The 12,386-nt window shown below is 31.5% G+C and overlaps 2 protein-coding genes across 2 annotated transcripts; one reads left to right on the plus strand and one right to left on the minus strand.

Annotated features, from left to right (window-relative positions):
- Positions 1-781: 781 nt before the first annotated feature.
- On the plus strand, positions 782-5,086 carry LOC134229861 (atrial natriuretic peptide receptor 1-like; the record flags this gene model as incomplete). Its single annotated transcript, XM_062711645.1, has 6 exons — positions 782-922; positions 1,978-2,170; positions 2,756-2,945; positions 3,565-3,648; positions 3,834-3,925; positions 4,880-5,086. Coding segments are annotated over 6 exons (886 nt in total), but the record flags the coding sequence as incomplete, so codon positions are not given.
- A 1,594-nt stretch (positions 5,087-6,680) lies between these two features.
- On the minus strand, positions 6,681-11,911 carry LOC134229859 (uncharacterized). The gene is made up of 8 exons (XM_062711642.1): positions 11,824-11,911; positions 9,296-9,460; positions 9,061-9,114; positions 8,487-8,624; positions 8,240-8,338; positions 7,753-7,851; positions 7,235-7,343; positions 6,681-7,137 (listed from the first exon to the last, which is right to left on the minus strand). The coding sequence occupies exons 1-8, from the start codon at positions 11,909-11,911 to the stop codon at positions 6,942-6,944; spliced, it is 948 nt and encodes a 315-aa protein (XP_062567626.1). The 3' UTR covers positions 6,681-6,941.
- Positions 11,912-12,386: the final 475 nt, after the last annotated feature.

A 12,386-nucleotide genomic window follows, 5' to 3' on the forward strand; every position in this document is an offset into this window, starting at 1 on the left:
TAGCTATTGTTCACGTGTAATCATAAATCAGAGTTATCTCGCTTAATCTAACGGATTTCATTCAAAGGGTTACAACACAGTTGTAATTCTGCATGCTCGCTTGCACTATTTCATGGTCATTTGAAGGGTAGTTGTCAACCTGCACGTGAGGCAGACATTACAAATTGTCTCACCTCACGTGACATGCTCTGAAGCAATCAGATTGACTGTTTAGTTCTGAAGGATAATATGGAACTTTTATCCTGTAAGTAATATACACAATACATGTATCGTACATGATTTCTGTTAGGAGTGTGAACATAATTTATGCAATTTTTAAATTTTCTTTTCAAGATTTCATTCATCGTGAAAATTTTCAAAAACACTGTTGTATTGCTATTGTTTTCTTTTCTTTTGCGGATGCATAAACTGAAACATTCGGTCACGTAAATGATTTCAATCGTATGCCAGCTAGATGACATTTGAGCTTTATATAAGTATATGTACATGATTTCTGTTTATCTTCTATACAAGCGTGAACATATAATAGACACCATGATTACGTATACATGTATGTACATATGATTTCCGTTTGTCTCATACATGAGCGTGAATAGACTTCATGATAACATACATGTGCATGATTTTTGTATGCCTCCTATAGGAGCGTGAACATAGTAGAATCTATCTATGTCTATGAGGTATACATGTATGTTCATTTCTGTTTGTCTCCTATATGAGTGTGAACATCATAGACTCTGTGATGACGTATATGTTTATGATTCATGTTTGTCTTCTATAGGAGTGTGAACATAATAGACTCCATGATCACGATGTTAGAGAAGTACGCCAATAACCTAGAGGACCTGGTGGAGGAGAGGACGGTGGCCCTGAATGAAGAGAAGGATAAGACTGACCGACTCCTCTACAGAATGTTACCCAGGTAAGTTACAAATAAAGATTGTCTATTGAACAAGATGCTACCCAGAGGCCTGTTCAAGATAGCGAATGTTCGCGAGCTGCATTCACGAAAATTCCTTTTACCTTTGGTAATTTCCATTCCTATATCGATACATTATATCCTGGTGAACTAGAAATTAAAGATACCACACATGGACACATCTGTTTCATACTTGGATATTTTACTTGAAAAAGACGTTAATGGTAATCTAACAACCAAGGTATATGATAAACATGATGACTTTAACTTTTCTATCGTCAACTTCCCTTACTCATGCAGCAATATACCTTCATCACCCGCTTACGGAGTGTATATATCTCAGTTCATTCGATATGCAATAGCTTGCTCTACTTATGATCTAAAACGAGGTAAATTTTTGACAAGCATGTTGATGAAACAAGACTATCAGCCGTCTTGTTTTAGGTCATCATTTGGTAAGTTCTATGGTCGATACAATGACCTTGTCAGCAAATACAATTTATCATTGAGTCAAATGCTGACTGACGTTTTTCATACTAATTGTTAGTCCATAATTTAAACACTGAATTGTCTACGGATTTTCCATTATTTCCTTACCATGACAAGAAGCACACGACGGGTGTGACGGGTCAGCAGGAGATGCTCACTCCTCCATGGCACCTGATCCCAACTCTGATGTTTCGGAGGTCCGTGTTTGTTCTGCTCTTCTTATTAATTTTAGTTTTATGGACTTAAAGAGTGAATACTATTCGTTATCTCCATATCCTTTCATTGATATAAGCGTAACATTATCCCGTTCACAACTTGTTTTTGATAATATAATTCTGCATATTTTAATCAAACGCAAAATAATATTACTTAACATTTCCAGCAATAATACAGGGAAATAACACATTTTTTGTCTTGGTTCATCAATGTTTCCTTGTCTTTTTAAAAGAGCAATATTACTCGAAATATTAAATGAAAAATCCAAAAGAATAGCAAAGATCAGAAAAGACTAAATATGAATCATATAATAAATACATTCTGTAATGATTTTTTTCATTTCTTTCATCTAGGCTAGTGGCTGATAAACTAAAGAGAGGTGAATTTGTTGTCCCAGAAGAGTTCGAGGCTGTAACTGTCTTCTTTTCAGACATCGTGGGGTTTACAACCATTGCTTCTAAAATCACACCACTAGATGTCGTGGACTTCCTTAACGAGATTTATACGTTATTTGACGACATAATCTCCACGTATGATGTTTATAAGGTAGAGTATTAATGAAAATGTTCCCCATTTGATTGAAATATGGGATACAAAATATCATACGTTTCCTAAAAAATCTAATAGTAGTTAAATGAGAGAACATTTGATTATTTTTAAAAGAACTAATATTCAATATTTCTATGCATATTTATTTAAGGAATGAATTTATTAGCTACCCATTTTATACAGTATAAACTGGGTTGGGACAGTTTACGCGGTTTATAAAAAAAGCGTAAACTGTTCCAATCCAGTTTATACCGTATAAGATGGGTAGCTATTAAATTCATTGTTTATAATTTAATTTTAATTCATTTGATGTAAGAAAAAAAGATGATTGTTCTAACAAAATGACTTCAGTTTGTACAAAATTTGAACGTAACGTCAGGCGTATTGATACGTTTTTGACGCAAGTCATTGTGACGTAGGCAACCCATTTTATGCAATATAGAGTAAATTTTTTATCCAATCATATTACAACCAGAATCAAATTATTTAAACTTCAAATAAATTCAGACGAAAAGGATACTTCTAGCTAAATGTATTTATATTTAAGGAAACATATTAAAACTTGAATTTACAAATAAACAGGTGGAAACAATTGGTGATGCTTATATGGTGGTCAGTGGTTTACCGGAGAGGAATGGTAATGCTCATAGTGGCGAGATAGCTAACATGTCTTTAGCCATACTAGGACAACTCAAGCAATTCAAGTTAAAGGCTATTCCGGAACAGAAAGTAATGGTTAGGATAGGTCTGCACACTGGACCGGTCTGTGCAGGTGGGTTATATACGTTTGCGCACTGAGACAGAGAGAGAGAGAGAGAGAGAGAGAGAGAGAGAGAGAGAGATTGTTTTATCGTATTCTTTTGATAAAAATGATTTCTTTAAACAAATTTATAAAGTTAAGCTAAATTCGACATTTTAAGAGACACTGAAATATTCATGATGCACACAGGAGTGATTACGGGCAGCTTTGTTTTGTTTTATTTGTTTTCAATGAAAAAATATGAAGATAACAAACAGTGATGTATCTCAAGAATTCTACAAAGAATAAAACAATAGGTGAACAGGGCATAAAACCCGAGCTCTCGGAAATTCAGGTGGGATGAGGTATCTAGTGGGAGTAAGCATGGACCCTATTCATTGATTAGAAGGCAAAACTTTCTGTAATCAAATTAAGAATAATCAAAGAATATTTTATTTTTAGGTGTAATGGGACAGATGATGCCCCGCTACTGTATGTTTCTTTATGTATTCTTTATGTTTTTATTTATCTATATTTATATTGTTTTATTTCTAGGTGAAGTGGGACAGATGATGCTACGCTACTCTAGATTTTTATTTATCAGTACTTTCAGTACTTTGATTATTTATTTCTTATATTATATCACTTCAAGGTGTAGTGGGACAGACGATGCCACGCTACTGTCTATTTGGGGATACCGTGAACACAGCCTCCAGAATGGAATCTAATGGAGAAGGTGATGTTTATTTTTTAAGGACTTCCCCGTTTTGTGAATTATCTTTCTTTCTACCTTAAACATTCTAGATCATTGAAATAAGAAAAGTGTGAAGTTTAAAAACAAACCAGAAAGATGAGGATTGACAATTTTCCCTAAATTTCTGTATTTTTAAAGATTTAAAATTCAATAATATTTTTGAGCAGGTGGCAAGATACATATTACAGAAAATACAAAGACTGCGTTGCAAAATCTTGGAGGGTATGATATGGTCGACAGAGGAAATATAAAAATAAAGGTATAGTTTTGCATACGAAATACTGTAGGTTCCTTATTTTACTTAAGCATTTATTGTCGCGAAACGCCTCTTTCGCGCCAAATGGCGAGAACAATAATTAACGAGTAGACAGTTGATTTAGAGGTCTTACACTGATTTCAGTGTCTTAAATAAAAGCTAGTAATTTTAAATTGCAAATGGTGCTTGTCGCGAAATTACGAGATAATTAATTCCTCTCGTATAATAAAAAATTTACAGGAAAGATAAAATTGAAAATATTAAGATAACAAGCATTATTCATCCAAAAAGTCCAGTCAAAGAATACAAAAAAGGAGCAGAGAAAACACGAACTTCTTAAGCATCGGAGGTGGGATCTGGTGCCATGGAGGAGTGAGCATCCCTTGTTGACTACACTCGCCATGTGATCCTTGTGATGATTCCTGGGCAATTATATAAATGTATTATAACATGAATTACCACTAAACAATTGGAATGACAACTGTAAAATGATGACTTCAAACGAGCCTGATGATATTCGTGATTGATCACGATTAAGAAAGTGTTCGTTACGTAGGCATGCTTTTGCTTATCGAGTCTACTGAGAAATATAAACCTCATTAAGGAAGCTGACGATTGCAAAGTTCAAGTCATCACGTTTATGATAAAGCCTTGTTATAAATGAATAAAATTATGAGATGATAGAAAAGATAATAGATAAAAGAAGATACATTGGATTTCGAACAGAGGAAATAAATATTAAAAAATGACAGTGTTTAATGTACGCCCTTGGAAATCAAATATGGCTTACTTCCAACCGAACTTTTTCAATCCTTTTACGAAACAAAGAATTGCATTCAAACTTAGTTCTCTTTAACCCAAGTTTGCTATATGATCATTGGATTCTTTATGTTTCTTAGTATATACTTTAAATTTTCCTACCAAGTTGAATGCAATTGAATACACTTTACATTTCAGGGAAAAGGAGAAATGTTCACATATTGGTTGTTAGATAAAACAAAGATTCTGCCTCCTATCTTCTCCCCCAGTAACTCGGAGAGGAGGGAGGTGTGTAGTTTCACAAGACGCCAGATGTCGCTGAGATGCGGGGTAGATATAACAGATGGATATCCCTCAGAGGAATGGACAGGTGTCTACTACTAATCTGGGGTGTACCAGGATTTGGGACGACCAAATTGTCCAAATCTCAGCTCAAATTTCGGTCTTAAATCCTAGATTTCCGCTTCACTTAACCCATCGGTGCCCACTATTGATATTGGATTTATCATGGTTCAGGCCTACCAACCTAAAAATCTCAGAATCTAAGCTCAAAGTTAAGTTTTAAATCCTAAATTTTGACTTCACCTGGTCCACTACTGATCTCAGAATAACAAGAACCAGGAGGATTGTATATTTACCACAAAATCCATGCAGCTAGCATAAAAAGAAATGACGAAGGAAAGCTTTAAAGAATGAACTTTGTACTTGTAAAATAAAGTCAGATACAGGAGCCATGAATATAAGATAAGGTTTTTAAAAAAATTCCAAGAGAAATTCGAAGAGAACTATATAAAAATCGTCGAACTGATTTTAAAAGTAAGCTCATGTAATTTTTATCGCCTCATAGCCAGATTTATTTACTATAAAAATACAAATTTTGTTTTAAAAAGTTGAAAATGACAATGCGAATTCTTTATTTTATTGTGTTTTTCCAAAAAGACACTGTACATCTATTGTAAATATTCTAGCTACCTTTAAAGAAACTGTCAAATTTTGTGGTGTAACATATTGATAGAGAATTTTTTAAAATAAAACTTTTCTTTCTGAGTAATCTAAAAAATTAAATCTAAAAAAATATTTTCGAATTTGACAACTTTAGTTTAGCTAAGTGTGCATTTACTACTTATATGTGAAAGATGCCTTCTTTTTTATAGGCCATTGAATTGAACAATCATTTGTAACATATATAAAGTCTGTTTGGAATCAAAACTTATGAAGTGAATATTAGTATTTGGTATAATCAGACTTTGCTCAGTTGAAAGAAGAGGTTAACCTTTATTAGATAATAAAATTTCCTGGCGTTATATCAGCGCGAGAAAAATACATTAAACGATTAAAAACTGTTAATTTAGCAACGATAGCGATACGACTATTGGAGTGATGCTAATGCCCTACTTAAATTATTATGAAAACAGACCATCCTCAATATGAAATTTCCTTTTGAAGTGTGTCAACTTCCTTTTCCTATCGATTGCAAAATGGATAAAGTTCATGATGAGACAAAATAATATATATTTTAAATGAACCGCCAAAACCCTCTTGACATTGGAAATACTTTTAAATATATTAATTATGAATTATAAATAAATAATCCTAAATGCAGGAAAATCATCATTTCATCGGAGATAACACGTTATGGACGCTTTTAACATTAGAAGTTTACAGGAAAAGATACTAATACAATAAATTTGTGTTGAAATGACACTGGGGTGATTGATCTGGAAAAAATTATTTCATTAGATTAGAAACTCACTTTTCGTCATTCATTTATTTATCCATTGTAAACGTTCAATTCCTAATTAATGACTCAATTATTCAATACACTTATGTGAATCTAGCAATTAGTCAATGTTTTTATGGATAAATATGTACCTTTCAATAAAAATGAAAACTACAGGAAAGTCAATATCATTTAATTTGTTGATCATTCATTTTCCTGTGGTGTAAGATAATTCAAAGTAAAACACACTTGAGAATTATAAATTCATTTTCAATGTGATACATGTACATAAACATAAAAACAACAAATTAAATAAGCATAAATTGGCACCTTACAACACCACTTATTCACAGTGATTCATGATTTTTTATTTCATTTACTTAGATAATAAACATGTGATTCAATGTTAATTAAACTTGATCTCTAATTTCCTGAACTGGATGTAAATAAATCAGATTAAATATTAATAGTGCTCCTTTTTATTTATACTGATCAGGTTTTTTTTGTATTGCACTATTTGTGAAATATACACATTCTGAATTATACGCTTGTATTCTTAAAACTTGTACCCCAATCTACAAAAGCATAATTAATTTCTTGAACTGTCCAATTTTCCTCGGGTTCCCTTTTGTAGGAGTACGTATATATCTGTGTTTTAGGATCATCTACAAAATTAGTTGAGAAATCTTCACTGCGTTTATTCTTTAGTATTCTTCTCACTTGGTATTTGGTACAGCTATAATTTTCAAAAGAAAAAAAACAGTGATAAATAAATAAAAGTTGAGGAGAAATTTAAATCTATTGGAATTTATTAGTTTCTTTAATTTCCTTACCACTTTATGCAAATAAAACTGAAGATGACGTACACAAACAGAATTCCTCCAAGAAGAATGATTTCACAAACACCATTCCTGAGGCATAAAGTAGGTATGAGACATTTCCCTGCTAATTTTAAAGTAAAATTTCACGAGAAATAACAAAACTTTTTAAATGAAACATATCAATGAAGCTTACAATCTTTCGATACACATCATGCAATTTTGACTGAAAAATTGGCCATATAATTACAGTTTGTCTTAAAAACGCATAAATAGAGTGATATTATTGACTTCACGCAAAATTGATCTTGTACTTTAAAGTGTATATAAACTTATAGGCACACTTACAACAAATTTTAGTAACACAACCCATTTCAGAATATCCATTCATATGTAATTATATACATGATTTCTTTTTATTTTCGTGATCTCAAAAAGGATAAATTTATACAAGACATAAACTCAATTGTATGTAAATATTTAACGGTTGGCTTTCCGTATTCAAGCATTTTCAAGAAAATACATATTCTGACCTGCTTTTGTTGATTTCATTTCCTCCATTTCAGGCATACAGTCAAAGCCATCAAGGTTCTCTTGAAAACACGCTTTCACAACATACTTTTCATTAGTTTCTAGATGAATAATATGCAAACAGTAGTCAAGCTCAGAAGTTCATTCAAACAATACAAGACATGAGCAAAGCAAACATGAACCTCTAAAATCAAGGTGGGATCAGGTAACACTGCAAGTGAGTGTCCTCAGTCAACAATATATCACTATTACAGAAATTCTTCATAATGTCGAAAAAAAACTTTCTTATTGATTGAATCAACCTAATGAAATACTATCATTACAAACGCCAGAATAAAAATATGTTCATCTTTTATCATCATGCAGGCCTTTATTCAGATTTCTTTTTCAAGGTTGGGGGGGGGGGGGGTAAGCTAAAAAAAAAATGCACAATATGCAATTCTCTTTAATGTTTTTTGTTTCATTTTTAAAATAAAAAAGGAAAAATACCATTTATGCATTGAACCCTTTGTATTTTACTGCAGTTTCTAAACTCAAATTGTCTTTTAACGACAACGTACATAATGCACTCATCCGGATCTGGGTAATCTGTCAAAAATAGATAACATATGGGCTGCATTAGAAGAATAAAATATGTAAATGATTAAAAAATATGTAAATGAATATAAAGAATAAATTATACATTCAAAAATGTCTAATTATTCAAGCAAATCGTTCACATTCATTTGAGCTTTACCATCAAAATTCTCATCACTCAAGGTGTACTGAATTCTGGGCTTCATCTTCTGTCGTTCTCTTATTAGAGAGGTTCTGTTCTTATTGAAAACAATGTATATCTTATTCGTGGAATTTTCTTTCTCAGAGCTGTTTTCACCTAAAGTTATAATTTTTGTGTTCAAATATGATTCATTATAATGATCGTTACTAGTTTTGGCATAAAAAATTATATTTTTCTCTATTAAGTCATTCTAATTTCACAGAAATGTTTTCTTACTTTAAAGAAAAAAATCATGCAAGGTATGATTTTTTCTCTTAAATACCATGCCGTTTACGTAAAATTACGTAAACTACATAAAAATGACAAACTAAAATGCAACTTTTTCACACTAAAAATAATGGCTTTTCATTTCTTCGTTTAATAGTTTTTTGAATGTTTCACATGAAGTACCTAGTTTGATCTCATGCATTTTCAATTTCTCTCATGACCTGTTTACAAGAGTTGTTTTATTTTTTGAATGAGGGAATTATGTCAAATTATCACTTTCTCTTATCTCTAAATATATCTCTTTTTAAATATAGGTTTATCTTACATGTTGGTTCTCTCTTTTCTTCAATTCGCCTCAACTGTATTATTATAACCCCACCTGTGAAAACATTTCAAACATAATACGTACATAAACCAATGATGTCGCAGAACAACATAAATAATAGATAATTAAAGATGAACTAAACCTTTTTACTAACAGAACTTGCAACCTAGAGCATATCCTAAGCATATCCTCAACATTTCACAATATATAATATATACTGAGTATATACACCAACCAGTAGAAATTTTGAATCTCGCGCCATAAATCCACGTGTCCTTCTGTAACAGTGAGGAATCTTTAAGAGTTACGGGTCTTCTCCCATTTTCCAAGCATCCTTCTATACCTTGTTCCCAATTATGCTCACAGGAACATGAAGTTCTTAGTATTAAAGTTACAAGTGCTGTAAAAAAGTGTCAATAATGTCCATCTTAAGAATAACACCATTCTTATTAAGGCAAGTTATCCATTAAAACAAAAACAATACTCCTAAAACCCAACTGGTGGATACAGATAACATAAGCAACTAATAAATTGTTCGAAGCTCTAAATAGAACTCACCCAATGTTATCAATATCATTGTATTCTATACATTCCTAACACAAATAGTGAAATTAATGGTAAAACAAAGACCATCAAAGAGCATACCGGATATGACAAACAAAGAGATGTTCCAGGAAATTGAAACATCTCCGTGCTACACTGTAACAACAGGAGGCTAGTCTTTACAGATATATTATCAATTGACCTGAAAAGTGACATTTTTATCCTTTCACATTTATTTTACAAGTAGAAGGAAACATTAAAATATTTTCTAACATTTTTATTTGACAGATTATATAACATATTTATCCAAGTGCTCAATATATTTTTCGATGATTTACGACTAATTAAATATGAAAAACTAGATTTTATTATTTATTTAGTTTGTTTGTGGAAGATGAAGTCAATTAAAAGACGTGAAACAGTACGAAGTAATTGATACAACAAAAGCCCCAATAAAAGTTTTAATGGAAACTTTACACGAGGAAGAAGACATTTTTATAGTTTTTATACTCCCAGTGTTGTTACCATCTTTACGTTGGAGATTTCAATTTTCGTCTCAATTAAGAAAAATAATGAATAAAAATATGCAACCCCCTCCTCAACTGTTCCCAATGAATGCTATATTAAATAAAAAATGTGACAATGTTTATAAAGCTTTATGTGATGTGTTTCAAAATTCTAAGAACTGAATGTAAGCTTACAGGATGCTCAAACCACATTTTTTTCATAATGCTATTTTCATATTATAGGTACATGTTATAAATATTTCCTTCATTCACGGAATGCTTTACACGTTTTGAGAGATGTAATAGTGGTAATTTTGTAGAGTTTCACGGAAAATGCTCTGGGAACATTTCGAATAAAGGAAAGTTTTGAAAGGTAATGGTTAGGCATATTTGTGTGCAAGGAAGTGCAAGTTGGTTCAAACCATGGCACCCAAAATAACATGTCCTTACATCATGGACCTAATTCTAGAATCGTTTCAAGAATATGCTTTAAAAATAAAAACAGAATTAGCTCAAAATTACATTTACTTAACAAACATGTTTTGAAAATTGCATGTTGGTGAAACAATGAAATAAAAAAAACATTTTAAAACTGATTTTTTAAAAATTGGAATATTGAATTTTTAAATTTCTGAATTTTGGCTAATTTTTGGCTATGACTTTAAAAGCACGACCAGAATATAAATCATCTTTTCTATAGGTTCATAAAGAGATTAAATTTGTTCAGAAAGTTACAAACTTTTCCTCTCCTCTGTTATATAAAGAAGTGACTATAGTGATAAACTTAATTAAATTACAAAACAATACAGATGTGATGCATAAAAAACAAAACAAAAGACCATTTCATAGGTAGGAGCATACATTCAAATGCGAAAAATATTTAACACTGTTATCATTTAAATTCAGAATTTTTTTTTTAAGTTTAGAACCACAAATCACCACCTTTGGATTGAAACAGGTAGATGGAATGGTACTCAAAGAAATGAAAGATTTTGTAGCTTATGCAGTAGTTACCAGATAGGAGATGAGTATCATTATATTTTAGAATGTAGTGCTTTAAACCAACAAAGGAAAGTTTATCTGAACCAAAAATTTTGGTCTTATCCAAATATTATTAAGTTTTGTGAAGTCATGTGCCAAAATGATGTTGAATCCTTGAAACAATTATGCACCTTTATCTCTAAAATTGATAGTATTGTCTGTTCTCACCTAGTGCTAGACCCTCTGTATTATATGTATATAAGCTTTCTATGTTTCTGTACCTCATGTACCATTTACAGGGTTTTGAGTGAATAAATTGAATTGAATTGGAAAGAGAAGTATGCATCCTCTACTCAAACTCGATGTGGGACCTGCTCTTCGAAGACCCCATCATAATGTCAGGGAAACCAACATAATTTTTAAATCAAGAAATTTTTTTGCTAGATTCAGTGTAAATTTTAAATATGTCAAGATTTATATTTTCATTGGAAAAGCAATTGACAATGATGTCAAAAAGCATAGATTTTATTTATCGTGAGAAACGGTAGAAAAAGAAAACAAAACTTAATGAAGTAGTCAACTAAAAATTAATATATATCGAGAATGCTTTGTCAAATGACAATAAATACTTCGATTCAAATGGCAACTGGATAAAATTTGGAGAAAATAAGCGGTATTCAAGTTAAGGTCCATCCAACTAATAAAAAATCAGAAGCAGAGAAAAACGCTTTACCTCTTGAATAGTACAATGTGGGATCTAATGCGATGGAGGAGTGAGAATCCCCTGTCGACCGGTCATATCTGCCGTCTGTCTTCGTCATGATTGAGAAATAACGGAAAAATCAGTAGACAGGTGTATATGTTACAGTAAATATATGAAATCAGGAATATATATTACTTGCTTAATATTGGCCTTACATTGAATAATAGTCATGCAATCAGCATATGACATTGATATTTTGTATTTGCTCATGGTACAAAGACCATGTCTAATGAATGAACCTCTTCTCATTGTTCCGTTAATCAAAAAAATATGTTACTTCACAAAATATTTCTATTTCTATTTTTTGAATCTATAAGATTTATATTAAGTTACATAAAAAATATTTTATACAATAGCATATTTATTTAAGAAAAGAAAAAAGATCGTCACCTAAATAAGTCGGTAGAGCCTTTGCTCCGAGATCGGAAGGTTGTGAGTTCAAACCCCCGCCGGGTCAACCTAAAAGATATTTGGAAACTGTTCTATTACCAAACACTCAGCGCTTTGTAATAAAAATTATGGGTAATTTTAGA

The sequence above is a fragment of the Saccostrea cucullata genome, unplaced genomic scaffold (assembly GCF_032062105.1).
Source record: "Saccostrea cucullata isolate Sc308-1 unplaced genomic scaffold, CSIRO_AGI_Scuc_v1 ctg13651, whole genome shotgun sequence".
Taxonomy (NCBI): domain Eukaryota; kingdom Metazoa; phylum Mollusca; class Bivalvia; order Ostreida; family Ostreidae; genus Saccostrea; species Saccostrea cuccullata.

Bases quoted from the DNA above. Each gene is read 5' to 3' on its own strand.
- LOC134229859 (XM_062711642.1), bottom strand. From the start codon at position 11,911: ATGACGAAGACAGACGGCAGATATGACCGGTCGACAGGGGATTCTCAC. The intron at 9,461-11,823 runs GTAAAGCGTTTT...ACTTTTTTACAG, and splicing joins CACATTGTACTATTCAAGAG to CACTTGTAACTTTAATACTA. The intron at 8,625-9,060 runs GTAAGATAAACC...TTATAACTTTAG, and splicing joins AGAAAAGAGAGAACCAACAT to GTGAAAACAGCTCTGAGAAA.